The sequence below is a fragment of the Indicator indicator genome, chromosome 1, assembly GCF_027791375.1.
Source record: "Indicator indicator isolate 239-I01 chromosome 1, UM_Iind_1.1, whole genome shotgun sequence".
In the NCBI taxonomy this organism is placed as follows: domain Eukaryota; kingdom Metazoa; phylum Chordata; class Aves; order Piciformes; family Indicatoridae; genus Indicator; species Indicator indicator.
Window position 1 is genome coordinate 15,075,036 of NC_072010.1, and position 23,982 is coordinate 15,099,017.

Below are 23,982 nucleotides of genomic sequence, written 5' to 3' on the forward strand. Positions count from 1 at the left end.
GGAGGAAGGAGAAGCCTAGGTTAGGCGATTTTATAGGTAAACCTCAAAGCAATCCTATCAGAAGGGAGGCATGCGTGTCTTGCGGCCGTCACGGGTAACGGTTGAGTACCGGCCCCGCGGGGCGGCGGAACTCTCGTGAGCGGGACCGAAGCCCGCGGCGGGAGCGCGCCGGCAGAGCACCGCCCGTGCGGCCACGTTCCCACGGCAACCGCGGAGCCGCCGACGGCTCTGCAAGATGTCTGCCGAGGACCCGTGCTGTGCGGCAGGCTTCGTTTTCCGCTCTCTGCCCCAGAAAGTTTTCCCGTGCCTGGAGAACAGGGACATCAGGGAACGACTTCTCAAATGGTGGGAGGGGGAAAGCCCCATGTGAGAGGAATCTCGCTGGGTGTGGCGGGGAGCTATGAGAGGCGGGAGGGAGGGCGGTGTTGAGGGCTGCGGTCGTCACCACAACCGCGCCCTCAGGGCTCCCCTATGAAGTTGCGGTGGGTGCGTGAGTCCCTCATCCCCCTCTCCATAAGTGGAAGCCTTCTCAGAGTTTTTCAGGCACGTAAAACACATTTTCTGGGAGGGGCTAAGGCGTTTATCTTTGCCAGGTAGCCGAGATCCATTTCAGCTTGGCAATGTTGCTCTGATGCTGCTTGAGAAGCGGTTGTGCTTCCCTCACCCCGGCAAGAAGGGGCGGGAGGCGGTTCTAAGTGAGAATGGAGAGAAAAAAATGAAGTGTAGTTCTTGGTCAGAATGGGACTTTATGTGGTGTACCTTGGTAGATTTGCAGAGTGAATAAATATCTAGCATGTCTGCAGAGTAATCTCATTTTTGCATTTCAGGTGCATGCAAGGCAGGATCGCAGCACAAGCATTCAGTTTTGACCAGCAGTTTAAGCCCTATCAAAAGGATGAATTTGTTATGGTAGTTCTAAGTGCTTTATATTTTAAGTTGGTTTTTTTCCATTAAAACTGTATATTGCAAAACCGTGTAATGGCAAACATTGTAGCAGTACATCTCAGTGTCTTCTTGAAAGTAGGTGGAGACTAAACAGTGTACATGCAGTTGGTGTCCTTACTCATAGCTATTACAGCTTTGTCCCGGTAAATACATCATGTAATTAGACAGTATGTGCAGTATAGATCTGAAAATACAAGATTTTAAAATTTATTGCATACCATTGCTTTATGGTGGAATTTTGGGCATTTTGAGATTCGAGTCTCTTGCTGATTTTGTGTCCTCTACTTTTGTTGTCTGCAAAGTCAAATCTGTTCATCTATTTGCAGAGAGAAAACAATAATAATCTGGGTTTTAGGACTGTTGTTTTAAAAACAACAGTTTGATTTGTTGTATGTCTATATCATTATCCTGGATAAAGTATTCAGTCTCTTTTGTATTTTAAAGAAATTCATGCAGAAATACAGTAGTATTTCATCACCCACCGATACACATTTCAAATGATTGAAAGTTGCAAAATATGCATTTACATTCTCTGTGCTTGTCTTGTCTGAATTAAAAATGTATACATATCATTGTGAAGTGATGAACTCTTGAGTTGCTGTGAATTGAGAACAAAGGGACCATTACATTATATTGGCTGATCTTTCAGTATCCCAGAGATGTGGTAAAGAAATTTGATGATGCAGAGACTGAAAAATCCATAATTTTCTTAGAAGTTTCTTAAATGGTTATTCCCTATGCTTGTATGCATATGCATAAGGGTAGGTTCTTGTAATTGGCTTATGAATCATTTAAACTTGTCAGCTACCAGCATTACTATGCATGTCTTCTTTTTAAAATTGATAAATCAGTAACATAAACAATTTGGCTCTTACTCTGGAACATCTCCACCCTTTTAGTAACTTACAGATTTCTTCTGTAACTTCAATATTTTTCGTGTCTCTACACTTATCCAAGCTTCAAATTTCTTTATAAAATATAAATCATACTTAGCATTTAGTTTTTCAGTTCCACAATATTGCATGCATCTCTTTTTCCATTTTCTTTATCTCCCAGAACTTCACAGAATTATTTTATGTATCCTTAGATAAAAATGCTTTATTGTAAAACTGTAATACTGCATATATAAATATGGCACTATAAATTATGATTTTATATTTAAGTTCATTAACCTGTATTCTCTTATTTGAATATTACAGGCATTTTTTAATGATCCAAATGTGAACTCCAGTTTAAAGTTGCTCTCAGCCTCAGGACAATGGACTACATTGGGTAAATTTAGAATAAATTAATCTTAACTAATAAATCTGTGTTGCTAATATTTTGTAGTAATGATAGTTCATATATGTGTGTCTTCACATGGCAGAAATATCTTAAGGAATGACTTCTTTTATTAAGTATTTTTACTTGGTTTGTTAATAAATTGCCATGTTTTACACTTTTTTTAATCTTTTGACCCCTTCCCTGGTCCATACACCAAGCTAATAGAATTGTTTTCAAATGGTCTGTGACATCCAGTTGACCTGATCATGTATCTAGGCATAATCGATTGCATCAGTGGTGGAATTATAGTACTACCTTATTCAGAGGGTATTTGGAGAAAGACACTCTTCTATAGATGCAATCACCTAGTTTAGGACAGATCTGAGATTATTGCTATGTTATAATTTAAGTTGAGAGAGCAGAAGATTACATAAAGTATGGCCTGAGCTTCTGTAAATATGTTCTCTGCACAACAAAAGTGATTTAGCTGCAGGAAGAAAACTATTTGATGAGTTACCCTGGTTGCAATTGTGGCGTAAGGTTGACTTCTAGTTTGTTGCCATATCATTGACTGCTTATAACACTTGGGTTTATGTAGATGGAAACAAGATGTTAAAGGAGAAAGACCAAAAGCAAATAGCACATGATTTTATGGCGCCACTTTGAAAAACATATTTTTATTATGTAAGTGACAGAATTCTGTGGAAATTGCATGGGATAATGCACTGGAATTTTATGCATAACATGAACTTCGATATTTCCAAAGTGATTTTTTTTTCTTTTTAGTTGGAATATTTTAAAAAGGGAAGCCCACAGTTCTTTTGGTTTGTCTGCAAAAACTTTGCTATTCGTAAATATTTAATGGAGCTTTGGGAATTTTCTAACTTTTCCATTTCAGCTCTTTGGAATTGGCATAGGTTTTCCCCACTATATACAGTGACGCTAGGCATTGCCACCTTTTTGTCAGCAAAATCCATTTTCCAAACACTGTATCTGGCTATTAAAACAATTGAAACGTAGAAGATACAGAAAATATCTTGCGTCCCCATTTGGGTACCTCTTTTTCATTTTGGCAAACAGAAAAAAAAAATATATTTCAGAGTCTGGCCAAACCTTTTCCTGCAAGGATTTTTTTAGGCTCTGTGTCTAGTCCTGTGTCTAAGTCAGAACTTGCCAGCCCCCACAGTGAAGGTCAGTAGGTTACATACCTTGTGTTAAGAATGGAGGGTCACTTGCCAAGTATCCCAGCTTAACTCCTGATACTGCTCAGTCTTCCTTAGCAGTAATAAGGAAATGCGTTAGAAGTAATGCATTTTGTCCTGAGGACTGGAAGGGTTCCCTTTCTAAATCCTGAACAGCTGGTATACCCCACTTGCTCTTAAAATTTCATCTTCCCATTCTTTGCCTATTTTTGGTGGGGAATGTTGGCACATTTTTCTATACTTAGTCTTCATGTGCATTTTTTAAAATACAGTAAGAATTAGCTTTGAGTGGGAGGAGGTAAAGAATAATCTAATATTTTCTTCTTCAGACATGCTGATAAATTAATCCAAATATACCATTTTCTTATCACCATAGAGTAACTCTTTTGAAAACAATTTCCTGATCTTGAAAGAAAATACTGAAAATGGGCTTATTTTGCTTTGTAGAAAATCTGAAGAAAATTGCATAATTTAGGTTGATTCAAATACTGTATTTATTCTCTTGCAAACAGAAAGGTTAGTGTGTGGTTGTTTTTTTTTTTTTTTTCAGGGGGGATATTTTGGATGAATAATATAAGTGAGGTTTCCTAGAAACCTCCCTTCTCCCAACCATTAGCTTGGGCAGAAAGTATTTATGGACCCATGGAAAGATGCCAGCATTATATAAAACATCAATATAATACTGCTTTGTGAGAGCAATTGTTTTCATAATCCATTTGTCTTTTTTCTGGGCTGTGGTCCCCTTTGCTCACTAAGAAATTGTCTTTTTAATTCAGTGTGCATGGTTTAATTTTCATCTTTACTTCTCTGTTACTTGTCTATCTGCTTTTCTTAAAATTTCTTTACAACTTTTTTTGCCTGTATATATCACATTTTTTATTTTTTGACTGTTTGTCATCCACACTTTAATATTGTCATACTGTAATACCCTCAGTTTCCATCTGTTAGATCAAAAGGTGGCATAAAACATGGGCTCCCCGAGGACTGCAACATGTACCTCTCTTCTCAGCTTTTCCATGTGTTGGGATTCCTGGTAGAATTTCACAAGAGTGCATTGTCTCAAGGATTCCAATTTTAACATTAATTGAAATATAACATTGTAGGTAAATGATACACAAGGATATTCTCTACTCTGCTTCATCTGATCAGACAGGTACTTAATTACCTATTCTCATACCATACTTTTTTGCCTTTTGTAGTAGGGATATTTTTCCCCTCTTCATAGCTGCAAGGTAGAGTACCTCATAGTTCTGTCATCTGCTTTAAGTTCCCCCTTCATCTGTTACTCTCATATTTCTAAAACTGAAGCAGCAAAAGGATCAGATTTGATGCATGCCAGTTTAGGTCTTGAGTCTTGTATTCTTAAATAGCTGCAATGAAAACTAAATAGTATTTTTTTCCTTGGATGCTTTACTGGCCTTGCACCTGTCAGCAGCCTTAAGGAGGCAGGACTGTATCTGCTTAAGCTCAATTAACACTTGAAAAGTTATCTTCAAAGGGGTAGGGTTCCTGTCTGTTTGTGTAAGTAAAAAGGTAGTATTTGCCGAAGAAAGATTCTTGAGTTGTCATATGTCATATAATGATTGCTGTCTGTGGAATGGAGTTTTAAAATCTGGAGGGTAATCTTAAATCATCAATGCTATAGCTTATCATTTGCAAAAAAAAAAAAAAAAAAAAAAACTGTTGATGCAATTTGAAACTATAAATAATCAACCTGTACTTTTTACTTTTGAAATACCAACTTTTTAGTACAGAGCACTGTGCTTACATTATGAATCTTCTCTTTAAACTCTTTTGTAAATAGTAACTTGAAAGACGTTTCCCTAAGGTAAAAATGTCTTAAACTTCAGAGGAATTTTAAATACACCTAATATGGGCTTTATCTGCTCCATGCTAGATATGCAATGTATTAATTTAAAAAGTATATTGGCAGCACTTTATAGATATTCCAGAGCTACCTGTTACAAGAACCTTAATCTGCTTCAATACTTCTCAGCTCTTTGTTTTCCACTTGCAGAGTTGTCAAAGCATTTCTTCTTCCTATTTTATTGTTCGCTTTTACAGTGTTGTTAAAACTGGTCACTCTTTTCCAGGAAATTCTGAGTATCCAATTTCAAATGTCACCTTTCAAATGGAGAATAGGAGCTTCCAGTATACTTAGTTTTCCATCTGTAGTTTGGTTTTCTGAACCACTAAATAGATTACAAAGCTCTTGATTCTTTTTCCTGATGAAAGTTTTCATAAAAATCTTGTTTCAGAGCAGACATGTGTCTCATTTTCTCTCCCTCTCCCATAAGATCCTAACAATTTGAAGGTCTATAAATAGCTCAATTTCTTATAATTTGACCTCAATGACAGTAAAAAGGTAAGATTCTCTTTTTTTTTTTTTTTCCTCAAATAATTTAACATGTGATTTTTTTTCCCCTTAGGTTGTGAGGCTGTAAGTCATGTTTTTTTCTGACTTGTAATCTTGATTACATAATTTGACTTTTTTTTTATAGTTACTATGTGGATGGGTAGGAAAATGTCCTAATTTTTTTTTTCTTTATTAAAAGCTACTTTTTTTCCTAACCATTTCTGTAGATTTGAAACTAAGTAATTAAATGATGAGTTTTTCTCTATAGCCTCTTTTCTTTGCATCACACTGGCCCAATAAAACAATTATAAAATTTCATGCCAGTATTTTTAGCTGAAGTAGGCACATTTTCAAAATATCAACTTTTAGTTTCTCTTTTAATTTTTCCTTCATGCTGATCAGATAACTGATACGGTTTAGCTGGGGTTGGATAAAAAAATCCCAGTCCTGTTTAACCTATGAATGAGTAACTTCCATATAATAATGTATGGGAGAAATTCCGGGGACTTTTTTGAAGATAGGGGAAAGAGAAATTTTAAGTTATGCTACATTTGCAAAGATTGGGATAAGAATGAAATGATAGGTGCTTTTGGAAGCATCATGGTTCATATATCCCCTTTTTGGCATGCTCCTGAAATACTAGCTTGCCTAAATTTCCTAAGCACTTGTCTTTAGTGATCCTTTAGGTCAGTTTGTTAGGACAGCACTTAGTTTTGTCTTTAATTGTATGATCAAAAACTTCTTGATACTGTGATGATGTCGACCAGCCTCCCATCAAAGGAACCTACAGAAGAGAACAGAGAAGGCTAAATTCATGGAGTGCTGTGAATATTATCTCTGCTGAGACACACTGCCCTTGTGTTGCATGCTCACTTGTGCTCTCCTTCCCTCTCCTGTTCAGAAGCACTTTGAAGAGTGTTGAGGGGGAATTGGAGAAGTGAAGATGTTCTAACATTTGGTCAGAACATTTGGACTGTAGAGAGCAGATGGAACTGGACTGAGTCCAAAGCTTCTTAATCGTGGAGTCTATTCTATTTGAGATGCCATAAAGTTACCCAACACCATGCAGACAGATTTGTAGGTGTAACACTGTATATAGAGAAGATATGTGCCCTTATAGATTGATAGAAAGTACTGTGCCCTTATAGACTGAAGGAAGTACTGTAGGGCATCTCAAATGGCACTAGATGTCTATGAGCAATGGGATCAAGACTTGGAAGATTTGCAAGCACAGAAGACAGAAAAATTATAGAAAAATGTTCTCTGCACTTATTGTTTACAGATAATAATACTCTAAATTCATATGGGAAGTGCTGATAGTGCCTTTTTCATCTTCTAAAATAGCTGGTTAGTAAAGCTTACAGTAGGTACCAACTTTTCAAAACCTTCAGCTATAATACCTAACAAAACAAAAATTCATCAGGGCTGTGTTCATGCTTGTTTTTGCTTTGTGGGGTGTTGTTAGCAGCTATTGACTTTTGTACTTCATGCCAAATTTCGTATTTGTCCTCAGATTCTTGAAAGCTTAAGATGTGAAATACAATTTTTGTAAGGATGTGATCTGCTGTGATGTTGAGTTCACATGGTGTTTCTTCTATGACTTTTTTCGGTCGACAGTATTTCCCAACAGGTGGAACAGACACATGTAGAACAGAATTGAATAGAGCCTGGATGGAAGGCAGCATTCAGATGGGTTAAATGTTTTCTTTATGTTTATTTCTTTCTTAGCTTGCCTTATTTTCTGAGGTACTGTATGATTGAGCATACTTATGTGATTCTGCATTTTCTTTAAAGAATATGCCACATAATCACTTAGAGATGCTGTATCAAATTGTAATTACTGTAAAACCATTAGTATGTGCAAATTCTCCTATTTTATTTATTGCAAGAAAGCCTTCCTATATGTTCCAGGTTCCAAAGTGACAAAAGTTGAAGCTACAGTGGTGCCCTGTACACAGATTTCCATGGCATTTTTTGACCGGCTGTACTCTGAAGGAATTGTTAGAGAAAGTGGACATATTGTGAAATGTTATGATGACTATTATGATGATATTCTCATTGCAGATGAATTAAGAAAGGTCAGTATAGCAATAAATAATTAATTGTAGTTTTTCATACTCTATTAGCTACTGTAACCACACATCTGTGAGAGTTGGGGCTGTTTAGCCCAGAGAAAAGAAGGTTCTGGGGAGACCTTATAGCAGTCTTCCAGTAGCTGAAAGGGGCCTACAAAAAAGCAGGGAATGGATTTTTCACGAGGCCTTCTTGTGATAGGATGAGGGGGAATGGGCTGAAGCTTGAGGAGGGCAGATTTAGACCAGAGATTAGGAAGAAATTCTTTACACTAAGGGTGGTGAGACACTGGAATAGGTTGCCAAGGGAGGTCATAGATGCCCCCTCCCTGGAAGCCTTAAGACCAGGTTAGATGAAGCCTTTAGCAACTTGGTCTAGTGGAGGATGTCCTTGCCTGTGGTGAGGGGTGTGTGGAACTAGATGATCTTTAAAGTCCCTTGCAATTGAAACTGATCTATGAATCTTTCAGGGGATTTTTTTGTTTTCTTTTTTCTAACAATACGTTTTCCATGGCAAAAATTATCATCAACAGCCATGTGATAGAATGAGGCAGTGCTGTGCCTGAATGTGTGAAAGCAATGGCTATACTCCAGGTGGGCCCTCTTTCCTTTTTTTAGATGGGACAAAAAGATAAAGCCTTCTTTTATTCACCCTCATCTGAGGTAGTCAGTGCTTAGGTGTGCATGGGGGAAAAGGCAGCTACTTGTTTGCATAAGAGGGGAAAACAAATAGTGCCAAAGGAAAGGTCCCATGGTACCCAGAGCAGTGGGTTCACCCAATTTTACAGATAGTTGATGAAATTGAATATATTTAATAGTTACATCCTGATGCATTCCTAGCTAGGAATGCTGAGCATGTTATATGTGAAGGCATATAATTAAAGTCATCTTCACATGTTTTCACTGAAGCAAAGGAGAGAAAACTATGAAAAAGTGCATTGTTTTTCAGTGCAACACTGGAAAAGGAATAAATATAACTTCTGAGCAGGCCTGGAAGGTAAAATCTATTTATTTTACTCCAGCAGAGGTGCCAGAGAGCAAGTTATTCTGAAAAATAATCTAACAGTGGCACCTTCTTAATCAATGTATGTCTTCGCTGTGTTTCTTTTGACTTCATAAGTAAAAAAAAAATCGTTTCAGCTTATGTTTGCTTAGCATTAGCAAAGCATAGTGTGGGAGAACTGGATTTTGCTCTTCCTTGTATATATAATCAGCATAAGTACTTAATAATTATAGAGTTGCACGCATTTGCACTTGGCAAATCCTTTGAAGGCAATGTATCTGAACCAGTGACACTGGTTACAGGATGTGGCCTGAAATACTGGTCCGTCTTGTAAAGTTCTGGGAAAAGGAGAGAACTCAAGCTCATGTCTGAACTTCAGATGTGGTTTGTAGCCTAGCAGTTCAAAATACTATGTATTTACTTATAAGTTTGGTATATGTGAAATGTTTTTTGAAAATGAAGTATATTTGATGTAGGAAAGTTAGAGGCAATATTTAAAATAAATCATTGGAGTTTCAGTCTTGTTCCATTTTCCTTCCCTTGAAAGGGATGTGTGTGTCTCCCCTTGAAAGTTAAAAGATTTACATGTGTTTGAAATGAATGTGATTTCTGCTGATAAAACCTAAGATGGCAGACAGAATTAAGAGTCCAATCTTGCAGGAACCAAGTCAAAATTTCAGGTTAAGTTAGACAGCACCCCAGGACAGTACACTGTAGGGGGCAGCAAACTGTCTAGCTCCTGGCATCAGAGGGTGGCCCTTAGCTGCAACACTCCCTATTTCCTTCCTGCCTGCCACCTCTTCTCTTGCTTCAACCAAGAAGGAGGTTTGAATATGTATGAGATGGACATCAACAGTTGATGCCTTGACCCGTTTTTACTCAGGTTGTGTAATGATGTTATACAGAAGACCAGAGAGCAGTAAACTCATTGCTGGCTTTGACGTTTGCCTAGGTTAGCATCTGTAGTTTGGCTGAGGTGACTCAAATGTCTTGTAGCCATACTGAGTTACGGTTCCTGTCTACACATACAGTGTGCAGTGTTGGGACTAAGCTAGCAAGGCTCCTGTGTTCACATAAAATTACAATAAAGGGCAGGTGACGTGCATGGAGGCAGCTCAGTAGCATATCTGGCTAATCCAGGCTACAGATAAAGGCTCACTAGAGTCTGCAGTAAAGAATGAAGTGAGTTTAAGTGGTCTCCTCTGGGACATAATGAGATTTCCTTACAAATGTGAGCTAACTGTGTAAACTTTGAGTAAAAAAAGCAAACAGAGGCAACGTTAACAAGGACAAACTAATGGGCAGTGACTGACATACCAAATATAGCTAATTATTTTCAGATTATTAATTATTCCATTAGCAGTGAATAACAAAATGCTTGAAAAAATCTTTCCTTATGTCTTATGGACACAAATCTGTGCCCATATTGTATCTATAAATTTTGAACAAAATTTAGAAGAATTTAGAGTGAAGTATTTATTTCCATTCCATAGATTTTATATTTTATTATAGTTGTATTTTATAACTTTGTGTGGTACACAAAATAGTTGCATTGTTTATAAACAATCTCAAATAAGAAATTTTCATCTGTTTGACTTTGTTATTTTCTTGTTCGACAAGGTCTTGCTTGTGGAAGACTCAGACCATTATGACTTATTCAGTCAAGTGGATCGCAAGGAATTTCTGTTCTGTCTTTTTAAGCATCTTTGCATTGGAGGAACTCTTTGCCAGTTTGAAGATGCAGTTGGTCCATACTTAGAAACTACAAAAGCTTTATATAAAGAATTGGTGAGGTAAGTGTTTTCTGTTACATAAAATTGCTATATATGTGTATGTGCTGTGCATAAATAGTTTGTCAGTTTCTGTAAATTTATTGTGTTCCTGCTTCATAAATGAGGCTGTAATTTAATCAGTCTGCAATATTATTTGTCCTCAGCTATCAAGATGCTGTTTAATAATAGTAGTTGTTCAGTTGTAAAATACATGCAATCTTAATGGCATCTGTCCCACTTAAACTTTTATGTTATATATATGGACATTGTTGTTTTATAATTTGCTTCCATTCTAAAGATTTTTGTTTCTGTAATTGTCTACTGAAAACATGGTATGGTATTGGAACCAGATTATGTTCCCACTGTCATTGACAAAACATCAACAATTAAGTCTTGGACTACATTTAAGCTGTTTTTTTATTTCTTAAGATTAAAACAGTTAAATACATTAGTTGAATTTTTTTGTTCTGTATATATTTTTTCTAGCTGAATATTTTGTTTTTTAAAAAAATATTATTGTATTCTGGCATTCTTTATTCCACAAATACGCTTACTGCAGTGTAAAGCTATGCTAAGGTGCTAAGGGATAGAGTCTGTCTAATAACATGACATAGTGCACTAATACACATTTTTTTTTGCCAGGTCTGGTATATGGAGTTGTTTGGAATTTTATTTTGTTTGGGTTTTGGTTTGTTGGGATTTGGTTGGTTGGGTTTTGGGGGGGGGGGTGTGCCTTTTTTTTTTTGTTTGTTTGTTTGTTTTTGAGATTAGAAGTAATTCAGAATCAGAAAAAAAAGGCACCTTTTCACCATGTTTTGATATATCCATATAGTGACTTCTCCAAATGACAAAATTGTTTGTTTCATAGTTAGAAATGGAATGTATTTATCAGTTATGCAAAGACTCCTTCCTAGCTAAGCTAATGGGAATATGACTATTATCAATTATATTAATGATGTTATTGTGATTTTAGATTCTGTTATACTTTGTCACTGACAATAAATATTTGTAGGATAATATAAAGAACAATATTAACCTGAACAATGGAAAACAATTGCAGACGTCTGGAATGAGAGATAGTACAAGAACTCTGATAAAGTGGATAATAAGTCATGCATGACAATGTACGCTACAAAGGCTTCACAGAATCACAGAAGTCTGAATCACAGAATTAACCAGGTTGGAAAAGACCTTCGAGATTATCAAGTCCAACCTATCACCCAACACCATCTAATCAACTAAACCATGGCACTAAGTGCCTCATCCAGGCTTATTTTAAACACTTCCAGGGACGGTGACTCCACCACCTCCCTGGGCAGCCCATTCCAATGGACAATCACTCTTTCTGTGCAGAATTTCTTCCTAACATCCAGCCTAAACCTTCCCTGGTGCACCTTGAGACTGTGTCTTCTCGTTCTGTAACTGATTGCCTGGGAGAAGAGACCAGCCCCCACCTGGCTACAACCTCCCTTCAGGTGGTTGTAGATGGCAATAACGTCTCCTCTGAGCCTCCACTTCTCCATGCTAAACAACCCCAGCTCTCTCAGCCTCTCCTCATGGGGCTTGTGCTCCAGACCCCTCACTAGCTTTGTTGCCCTTCTCTGGACATGCTCCAGCAATTCAACATCTTTCTTAGACTGAGGGGCCCAGAACTGGACACAGTACTCAAGGTGTGGCCTAACCAGTGCTGAGTACAGGGGCAGAATGACTTCCCTCCTCCTGCTAGCCACACTATTCCTGATGTAGGCCAGGATGCCATTTGCCTTCTTGGCCACCTGGGCACACTGCTGGCTTGTGATCAGCCTACTGTCAACAAGTACCCCCAGGTCCATTTTTTCCTGGCTGCTCTCCAGCAACTCTGTCCCCAGCCTGTAGTGCTGCATGGGGTTGTTGTGGCCTATGTGTTATCCCATCTTGTCTCATAGACTTGTGGGGATCCAAGTGGCTCAGCAGGTCTCTGCTTCCTCCTGAATTACAGGGGTACTGTGCTGCTCCCTGTTTCCATCTGCCAGCTCAGAAGGTCAGTTGTCTGGAAGACAACCTATCCTACTATTGAAAATTGAGGCAAAGAAGGCATTAAGTACCTCTGCCTTTTCCTCGTCTTTTGTTACTATATTCCCCTCCATGTCCGCTAAGGAGTGGAAGTTGTCCTTGCCTCTCCTTTTGCCATTAATATATTTATAAGAACATTTTGTATTGTCCTTCACAGCAGTGGTCAGTCTAAGTTCTAAATGGGCTTTTGCCTCTCTGATTTTTTCCTACATGACCTAGCAACATCCTTAAACATTTCATGGGTTACCTCCCCTTTTTTCCAAAGGTGACACACCCTCTTTTTTTTCCCTTAATTCATTCAAAGCTCATTGCCCATCCATGCCAGCTGTCTACCCCATCAGCTCATCTTCCGGCACATTGGGACAGTCTGTTCCTGCACCATCAAGATTTCTTTCTTGAAGGTGGTCCAGCCCTCCTGGACCCCTTTGTTTTTAAGGGCTGTTTCCCAAGGTACCTTCTGAGTTAGTTCCTTAAGTAATCTGAAGTCTGCCCTTAGGAAGTTCAGAGTGGAGGTTTTGTTGATGCCCCTCTTAGTTTGACTGCATATTGAATACTCAATTATTTCATGGTCACTGGTCCCCAGGCAGCCTCCGACCACCACATCTCCCACCAGCCCTTCTCTATTTGTAAAAAGAAGGTCAAGCAAAGCCTTACCCCGGTAGGCTCACACAGCAGCTGTGATAAGAAGCTATCCTCTATGCACTCCAAGAACCTTCTAGACTGACTCCTCTTTGCTATGTTAAGTTCCCAGCAGTTACCTGGCAGGTGAAAGTTGCCCATAAGAATGTCTGGTGATCTTGAGACAGCCTCTAGCTGCTTACAGAATAATTCATCAACCTCTTCATCCTGGTTGGGTGGTCTGTAACAGACTCCCACCAGGATGTCAGCCTTGTTGGCCTTCCCTCTAATTCTCACCCACAGGTACTTGACCTGATCATCCTTAATCTCTAGTTCCATGGTGTCTAGAGCCTCCCTAATGTACAGGGCCACCCCTCCACCCCTTCTCCCTCGCCTGTCTCTCCTGCAGAGCTTGTAGCCATCAATTACAGTGCTCCAGTCATGTGAGTCATCCCACCACGTTTCTGTGATGGCGACTACATCATTCCTGCTGTACCAAGGCTTCCAGCTCCTTTTGTTTGTTACCCATACTGCGTGCATTAGTGTACATGCACTTCAGCTGGGCTGCTGGTTTCACCCCTGACTCCCACTTACCACTCTCAGACCCCTGTCTGGAGAGACTGGTTTCAACCCTTTTCCCCTTTGAATTGCTTAAAGTAGGAATTGCTACTTTTATTCCTTCTCATCTCTACTTGGAACACTGTGATGACCAATTGTTATTTTTTTCCTCCTATTTTAAGATTATACACAAGCATATTAGGAAAAAATCATGTAAGACGTAGTTGTCATGAACTCTATTTTTAAATTGTCTTTGGATAAACTTAAGAATAAAATTTATGTCTGAAACAAAGATACAGTGAAAGGATTAGCTCCAGTGAAAGGATTAGCTCCAGTGATTCTTAAACACCTGAGTATTTCTTTACTTTTGTAGCACTTGTGTATAGATTGCTGTATCCAAGCAAAATAAAATATTTGGCTGGTTTGGGGATTTTTTTGTAATACTTAACCAAAGAAGCTTACAAATCTTTAATAACTTCTAAGGAGCTTTCAGATTTTCACATGGTCAGTACCTTTCAGGGTGTAAGATTTACTCATGTGCTGTTTTCCAGGGTCATCTAAAATAAATTATTAAAGTAGCTGTAGATCAGTTGATACTTTTAGAGAAACCTCTGAAACAGAGAAATTGAATGTTATCAGTATTCCAAGAAGATTTTCTAGAAACAATAAACTTAGATTGTTGCATGTATTAATTTGAATACTGTAATTAGCCTCCATAGCTTTCCAATTAGTTTTGATATTTTCATACCATACATAGAGAGAAATCAATTCAGTTCTTCAAAATACAGAATATGATATAAAAGGATCCATCAGGGCTTCAGCTCTAGCCTCCCTTTTCTTTTAAACTGATCACTCTGCACTTGAAACAAGCTGCTTGTTACTCTAATCCTTAGCCTTAGTTGACTCTGCATTGACTACAGCTGTTTCTGCTCTTGTATTGTTGAATTGACTTAGGATGATGCACAAATCCAATCAGTTCCCTCACTTTGTGTTTCCCTTTGCTGTTGAGTTGTTTTCTTCTAAACATGTTCAAGTTTAGTTTAAACCACTCTTTTTCTTTACCCTCCTATCTCCTTAAACCTTTTTTCTCTTCTTTTTCCTCCTGTAAAATTTGATAAGAATGTCACGTAGTTCTTGCCCCTGTTCACTGCAGTGGAGTTGGACTATGTGACCTTTAAAGATACCTTCCAACTCAAAACATTCTATCTTAAAAAAAACAAAGTATCTGCCAAATTTTCCCCCACATCTTCATCTTGCTTTCAAGATTTACTTTTTCTGTACCCTCAACCTATTTCTTATTGACCCTTTATGTGTTTCTGTGATTTTTCTTGTGTGCTACTCTGTCCTGTATACATCCAGTCCTGTCATGTATACAGTATCAGTAGAATACCTTTCAAGAGACGTTCCTCCATTCCTCTGTGTTTTGGCATTTAGGTGTTTCTTTTCTTTCTAATTTTGTGCTGCTCCCTGTGATCTTCAGTATTTATCTGCCACATGTCCCTCCGTTTCTATGCCTCTAAATGGCTCTTGGTTTCTCGCTGCCAGTAGAGCTGGCATTCCACTGACTAACAGTTGAAGAAGAAACTGACAATTTAACTAAATCTTTTATCTTACTCCTTTGATACTAAGTTCTCTGTTGGTCCTATGAGAAAAGCTTTTGATCTTGACATTTCAGACTTTCCCTTCCCCTTCACAGTCATGGCTGTCTCCTGCCTTGTCTCATACCCCCCTGTCTCCAGGTTATCCAAAATGCTGTTTTGTTACCACCATCTTGAGAAAAAGTCGGTGGAAAGGATAAGCAATGCAGCTCTGACAGAGAGAGACACGCATGATACAATCTTGATGTAATTTCTAGTCCATGTTGTGCACTGAGTTACTTCATTTTTGCACAAATCACCAGAAAGTAATGAAAATTACTTTTTAAATGGCCTTTTATATTTAATAAACAATTGCTAATGAAAGTAGTAGTCTCTTAAATCATGTTTACAAAACAGTTCACCTTCAAATTCTTGTCAAATACTGACTGTTTAAATTCTTTTCTCCACTGCTGTCCTGCATTTGACTTCTTTTCATCTTGGACTGCAGTTTTATTGCGTACTTTCTAGTCTTTCTAAAGTGATATTAAAAACTTTTCATGTTTTACAAAATTCTGTGAACTATGCTTTTCTTAAATTTTTTTGTCTTGAGGGCTCAGAAGACTTGATGGGAAACAAATGGATAGTACTATAGTTATTAGTGCAGTGAGAAGTTAGCCCCCACAGATGAACAGTCTAATCGTTATATATTCTTAAAGGTATAAACCACTACAATTTTGTCCTCTAACAGATTTTCTAATAGAAAAGAGCCTTGGCATGAAGAGTTCCATTAAAGTGTCTTTAGTGTGCTGGGTGTGATAAAGCTGTTATGAGCTTTTCCCCCCTTCTCTTTCTTACAGCCTTTCTTCTGGCATTTCCTGGCTTCTAACTGCAAGGTATTAGTGTTCAAAATAGCATCAAAAGGCTTGCAATCTAATTTAATTAAAATTTTTCCATGTGTATTGTGTTATTATGAGATAATGCAATAATCTTTTGAAATTAACCACTCTAGATATTTTACAAGCACAGTTATAGACTTCCAAATACAACTACTAAATGGCAGGCATTTTCTCCTTTGTGAAAAGAGTAATAATTACTTCCCGATGGATTAATGCACAATTTGTTGTCTGTTCCTAATACAGCAGTAATTAGGACATGATGACTTGAATCCATCCAGAATTTTAGTGTTGTGTTACATCTGGTCTTGTCTGATTATGGCTGATATATTACCTTGCCTTAAAAATTAACCAAAATACTAAAAACAAACAGTCTGAAGAATTACTTAAAGAAAGCTAATCACAAGGGGAAAATTTTTCAAGGCAGTGGGAGACATAGGAAGGCATTACTTTGGTATTCTGGATAGATATAATAAAAAAATCAAGAAACCAGAAATCAAAAGCATTGTTTTCAGACACAAGAATATGAAGCCAGATTAATTTAAATACAACCATACTTTTGGGGGTGGTGATACATGGAAGAAAGTGCGAACCCCACCAACCCTTTTTCTTCTAAAAGCTGTCACTCTTTCAGCAGAGACATTTAAACACTTTCTGAAAGGCTGCAGTTTACAGCCCAGTACATTAGCATAAACTGACATCCGTATTAGTTTACCTCAATACGCTGGTCTGTAAACTTCAGTGCTTCAGAAGCTGAGTCATGAACCAGTTGAGCTGTCCCTGCTGGGAAGGAAGTAATCCCTAGAGGGGTGGTAAGGCAGACAACTGGGGCCTGTACTAGTTTCAGCAATACCATCTTAATCCACTGTTGAGTGTATCAAAATGTCAGTTGCAACAAAAAATTCTGAGAAAGCCTCCTTACTGACTCACCACAGGAAAGAACTTCACAGTATAGGCTTAATTCGTACATGACTATGTCATTACAGATGAAATCAGTTAAGTGGAGAGTCAATTTCTTTTATTGGTTGGAGAGACTGAATAAACAAAGATAACGTTTCATTTGAGGTTCATTTGTCTTATAAAAAGAAGCTTTGCAAAGCAGTGGTCATAGGAGTCTGCTGTCAGAGGCTTGGAGCTGGTGCAGTGTACAACTGGGCTGTTTAACACACATCTTCTAGTGACTTAGCTACACTGGGACCTTTCCTGGGAACTGAATCTGTTTGTGACAAGCAGGTTTTGAGCTATGCATTTCTTCCAACTGTATCAGTATGGAATTTATAAAGCTCAGCTGCTCCACAGTGAGTTCATGTAAATAGGAATCTGTGAAATTAGGTAAAGGAGTAGATATTACACAATCTAATTTATGAAGAAATGTAAGCATTGCTTAAAGCAGATTTAAGGAAAAATGACACATTTGAACATACTTGCCTTTAAAAGATGTTGAGATGCCTGGATGCTTTGCAATAATATCTTGGTGTTGTTAGTAATTGTGATAGAAGAAATGGCAGTCTCCACAACACACTTAAGAAACAGAAAAATTCAGAATTAATACCATCCTAAGTTGCATAGCTGTCTCTATATACAACATTACAAAGGAAGAAAAATGGACACAAACTATAATTATATATTAATCAGAAATTAGCTAAAGCCTGCATTTCTTCACCAGTACTGCTGCTAGTTTTTGTAGTGTATATCAAAATACAGTTGGCTTTGCAGGGTTTTTTTCTCAAAGAATATTTTTTAAAAAGAAAAAATACAAAATGTTCAGCTAAATAACTATCGAAACACAAACTTTATAATGGAGTCATCTCGCAAGGTTAATACTGCTGTGATTTAGTAACTGAAAATGGGGACACCCACTGAGGTGACTAGATACATTAGTTTTCAGCAATATCCACGTTAGTTGTCATCATATCTACATTATCTAACAATGGTCAATTGACATGAGCGGAATCTTAACTATTAATTTGACCTTGATGAAATGTGAGTGAGATTACAATGCATATGTTAAAAAATTGTTTATTAAAGGAAGTAGTCTAATAATCAGTGCTTACTGCACATACTAAATATGTCCTATTCCCCTGTATTTCAGTGTTCAAAAGAATCCTGAAACAAAAGAAATACATGTTATTTCTACAGTCTTCAGAGTGTCTGCATATGTAAGTATTAATATTTTTTTAGTACAGGATTTTATTTGAAGTATTATATGTAGCATGAAATAAGGCATTGATGTTTCCACAAATAAAGCATAATACTCCATTTTAAGGGGTGCTTTTTCCATAGTTGTTGTCCTTTTTCCCTCATCTCATCCTGCTTTCTTGACCTCTTTGCTAATTCTTTATCAGTTACCACCAACTGAAGTTTTATTTGGTATCTCACTAAAAATAGATTTACTGGATTATACTTAAGTCATAATAGTCATCCAGAAACTAGTTTATGAAAAAAAAAACCCACCACATATCTTTAGGTCTGGTAATTTTGATTTTAGATCTACTTGAGATAGCAGTAAGGATTAAGAATCCACTCTTGGTATAGTTTCATGTTTAGAAATGTTACTAGAGCTTTCTGAGTAGCTTATATTGCATCTGTGTCTGTAAAGACTGAAAGGAAGTTTAGTATACAAAAAGGCTGGGGAGTTGAGATGACTCCTAACTCTCCCTTGTCAAGTCTCATTCCTGTTTCTCTTGCAAAATCATATATTTACCATCTAGATAAGTTTGAGAACTGGCTGCATGTTTACTAGATTTAGCATATCTGTCATTTAATTGTTACAATATGATGAACTACACCAAACTGTTCTTGAGTAACCACAATGTGTAATAATTAAATGTCAGATAATATACCCACTTTCAAAAGAACTAGATGATGTCATTTCAAACTACACAAACTTCCCTGTAAGTTGCCAATAGCTCAGTTGTTCATCTGTGGGTCATCACCTTTTAAGTGCTATATGTGATTCATAAAAGGGTTTTGAGAGGTTTTTGAAAATAAGCACTTTATGGGTATACCAAAATTTGCCTATCAGGCTGCAGACTGTAATAAAAATAAAAGAACAAAGCAAACTCCTGATAACTTTTATGCTCTTCTGTTATAACTGGGATTATATATTTATATATTATCGGGATATGGACATGCTGGAACATGTCCAGAGAAGGGCCACGAGGATGATCAGAGGGCTGGAGCACCTCTCCTATGAGGACAGACTGAAAGAGTTGGGGCTGTTCAGTCTGGAGAACAGAAGGCTCTGAGGTGACCTTATTGTGGCCTTCCAGTATCTGAAGGGGGCCTACAAGAAAGCTGGGGAGGGATTTTTTAGGCTATCAGGTAGTGACAGGACTAGGGGGAATGGAATAAAGCTGGAAGTGGGGAGATTCAGACTGGAAGTGAGGAAGAAGTTCTTCCCCATGAGAGTGGTGAGAGCCTGGAATGGGTTGTCCAGGGAGGTGGTTGTCCCTGGAGGTGTTTAAGGCCAGGCTGGATGAGGCTCTGGCCAGCCTGATCTAGTGTGAGGTGTCCCTGCCCATGGCAGGGGTGTTGGAACTAGATGATCCTTGTGGTCCCTTCCAACCCTGACTGATTCTATGATTCTATCACTCTAACTGTTTCCTCCCCATCTCCAAATCAACTGTATTAATATGAACTTTGCGGATTTCTGTTTTGGTAGATATGTGGTATTTAAAAGCTCCCCTAACTGCCTTTGCCACACATTAAATATCGTCAGTATTGGGGAGGAGGGAAGACAAACTTTGGCAACTTTTTGAAAACAAAAATTGGATTGGTGAAGTAATCCAGTGTAAATACAGAGCACACTATCCTTGCTGTAGTCTTGGGGGAAAACGGGGGTTTGCAGCACATTCTGAAAATTGGTTGAGGTGAAGGGAAAATTCTGAAATTCATTAAAGAACATGAAATGCATTAAAGAACATCCTGAAGAATTTTCTCTCAGAATAGAGAAAGGCATGAACAGGTACATTTACATTGCTTGATGGCTCCATAGATCAAAACTCCTTGAATTCTACTTGGAAATTAGAGCAAGGACACGTACTGGAGTACAAACCTCTTGTGATGAAAAGTGTCTCTCAACAACATTTCTGCAGTTTCTGACTTCATTGGGTAAATAACTGCAGAATGTGTTATTGTAGTCCTAATATTGAGCTGACAATTTTTACATTACATTTTCCTGGTTTGTATCTGAAAGAAATAGACATGCCCTCTTAAACCTGTTATGAATAAAAGCTGTTTGGTAGAAGTGACTTGAATACCAGCTGAGAAGCTAGAACACATTTTTTGCAAGCTGGATTAAGAAATGGACAAATAACTATACTTGTAAATTTGCACAAGTACCAATGGAGCAAGAATGAATAATTTAGTGTGACACCATCCTGACACTATTCTTTCATTTCTATTTGTGTTTTAAGCTGTGGGTAAGAAGCCCTTGCTTTAGAAACAGCATCAAAAAATGGCACACTATGTGAGATGTAGATATTTCAAGGTATTAGAGTGTGGTTTTAAATGTCTGTAGATCTGTTTAGCATCTAAACTTGATAGACATGGGCATCACAAGAAAAATAATCTTGTGAGCAAGTATTCTGTTAAACTCCAAACACTCTGGAGAATTTTATGGATTTCATATCATGAAAGGTTGTTACAGCTGAGGTATTTGGATGCTAATTGGTATTTGAGAACTTTTGTCACCTGAACTCAACTATGGCAGTGTTAGAAATCAGCTAATGCATAGTTTATTCACAAAGAGTTAAAAATATATTGTTGATTAAATTATGCAGTTTTGAGAGCTGTTCAGCAGTGTCTTTATTTCTGTATTACGCTATGCATATGTACTCTTAAATCATCAGCTGATTATCTGTGTTGCTACAAACAAAGCCCAAAATGATCTTATGCTTAATATCAATAAATCAGCCTTACACTCCTGCATGTCTGAAGTCCAGACTACAGATGGAACTGGCATGATTACACATACTCTATTGCTCTGAAAACCAGAGTAAGCCTGTGTAAATTCCAGAGCTCAAGTATTCTAGAGGGTTTATGACTTCTTTTACTAACTAAATCTAAGAACCCTTTTCATTTAATTAGATTATAGTAATTATTTTCCTCATACCAGGTTTAACATATTCTGAATGCATTTCTTGAAATGCATTACACCAGAACTTAACTCAGTTTTGTTCTTGCATTGTTGGACATGTGTGTGTTAACACTGCCTTCTACCAGTCAAAGCCTCAACTGACATTGGTCAAATCCATAAGGACTGAAGGAGTGGGATCCTCAGTAGCAATGGGAAAAAAAGTTTAATGACTGATCACATCTTAATGATGGTCTGCTCTAGAGTAGTCTGTAGTTCAGGAGTTTAAAAATTTCCTAGAGAAAATGGACAATATAAACAATAAAGTAGTTTCTCTCAGGCAAAAGAGTGGACCAGAATCTACGTCTCTTCAACTGCTGTATGAAGGTGGTAGGGAGCAGGAGGAAGCTTACATGTTTTAAAAGGAGGTGTCAGCTATATATTTGTTGACCTTTTAGACGTTCAACTACTATACTGACTGAATTGGAAAAATAATCAACTCTCCCAAAATCCAGCTAGTTTCTGGATTCCTACTGGATTTGAAGTGTATGTCAAGCTGTGCTGCCCTGTGAATGCTGAAACTTTCATTGACGTGGGGAGATGTAGGACGTTAAGTTGCAGAGCCTAGTTTTTGTAGCATTAGTTGTCAGTTAAATGTGGTTTTTTAGTTGTCAGCTAATTGTTTTTTTAGAAGGAGGGTTTGGGAGGTAGGTGCCTGGATTCCCTTCAACCCCTTTCTGAGGACTGGCACACAAAATGTTTTCAGTAACAGTACAAAGTTGTCAGTAAGAGCTGTAATGAAGGTTTTCCTCAGACACAAATACTTGAAACTGAACAGATGCATTAACAAATGTTAAGTGAAAAAGAAAGGCTTCATCTGTGAGTCCCTACATTTATTTCTGTTTCAAAGGAACCATGATTAGACTGTTGTATGTTTAATAATCTGCATTTTAGTGTTTAGTTGTGTTCACACATGCTTACATATTTAATTTTACATTAATATTAAATTTACCTCAAGGTTATTTGAACTATTCAGATAAAAGTACTGTGTACTTTGTAGTGGCAGGATCCAATCTCACAGAGACATGATGCTGCTTAAATAAGCTACAATGTATTTATTTTGCCATTAAATAAGCTGCTACAATTGGAACAAAATGAGACTTCATTTAGATTTATGAATTCTCTCATGAGTATCCATGTTGTTGCTAATACAGGGGTGATGTTTTATCTCCTCACAGGATGACAAAGGCCTATGTTACCCTTCAAGCAAAAGCCACGAACAGACTTTTGCCTACTTGGTCGTGGACCCCTGCAAGAGACATGTGCACACTCTGTATCATTGTTTTGGGGCAGACTTACTTAGTAACTAGTTACAAACCTGACTGTTCTCCAGTTTTACAGTGGAAGTGACCTTCTCTTCATGAATTCAGGTAGAAATTGCCTAGTTTTCTTACGAGAAAAAAAAAAAAAGTGTTCTTTGATTACCTGCTCTGTATAGTTACATGTTCATATAGATGTTTCAACAGGGTTAGTGACATGAGTTTTTCAGTGTTTAAAAGGCATACTTCATGAAGCTGTTTTCCTGAGAGTTTTGTCTTCCTCAAGCATTTTATCTAATAAAAGGTATTTCTCTAGATCTTCTCTTTATGAACTTGCTTTTCAGGTCCACAACGCTTAAGTGCTCTAGAGTCGGTGAAATCCCTGCGGAATCGGTAGAAAGTGCGTCAGGCGGGCCGCGCCGACCTCCCTCCCTCCCTTCCTCCACCCCACCCTCCACTGCCCCTCACCCCAGCCCCCGCTTCGTTCCGCTTGGTAACAGCCCCGAGGAAAAACAGCGCCGTCCGGGGCGCGGCTGCTCGCCACCGCCAGGTGAAGCAGGGGCCGAGGGCTGGCAGGCTGGGCCCGGTCTTCTCCTCACCCCACGAAGGGCTAAGCCACACTGCCTCAGCCCCGCAGCTGCCCTTGCTGCGGGAGGGGCATGGTCATAGCGAGGTGGAAGTAGTCCGGGCCGAGCCCCCGCCTGCAGGACGCGTCTTGGGGTGCAGCCCCCACCCGGCGGCGGTTGGCGGGGGGTGCCCGACCCCCTTCCGGACCGGCGGGGGAGGGGAGTACGACCGCCCCTCCCCACTCCCTGGCGGAGCGGCTGCCTGGAACTTGGGATAGAAGTTCGGGATAGAAAAAGTTCTGGTTGTCGGCACCGCTCCGTGGCAGCCGAGGACGGCCGGGCGGCAACGCAGGGAGGGGCGGTGGGGTGACTGCCAAGCCGGGGTGTAAGGCGGCTGCAGGCTGTGCGGGGCTAGGGGGTGTCCCTCGCACTGGGCGCCCCCTGAGTGGGAGGCGGGCGCGCGCAGGAAGGCTGCGCAGCACAGGCTTCCTCGGTCGGATACGGTGCGGGCGGGCTCAGGAGGGGCGGAGCCGGCGGCGGAGAGTGATTCGGGCGGGCGTAACTCCGAACTTTTGTTTGGTGTGTTGTGTGAGTTAGTTTCCGCCGCCGGGACAGAGGCGCCGGCCGGGCTGGGCCGGGCTCGAGGAAGCGCCGCACGGTCGGAGTTGTTTTGCCAGTTACTGCGGCCGGGTAGGTTTCCTTGTAGAGG

At 38.8% G+C, this 23,982-nt stretch overlaps 1 protein-coding gene across 1 annotated transcript; it reads left to right on the forward strand.

The window, feature by feature from the left end:
* Positions 1–235: 235 nt before the first annotated feature.
* CFAP300 (cilia and flagella associated protein 300) lies at positions 236–23,104 on the forward strand. The gene is made up of 8 exons (XM_054390045.1): positions 236–345; positions 828–909; positions 2,145–2,217; positions 7,678–7,844; positions 10,462–10,634; positions 18,404–18,470; positions 22,627–22,750; positions 23,052–23,104. The coding sequence occupies exons 1-8, from the start codon at positions 236–238 to the stop codon at positions 23,102–23,104; spliced, it is 849 nt and encodes a 282-aa protein (XP_054246020.1).
* Positions 23,105–23,982: the final 878 nt, after the last annotated feature.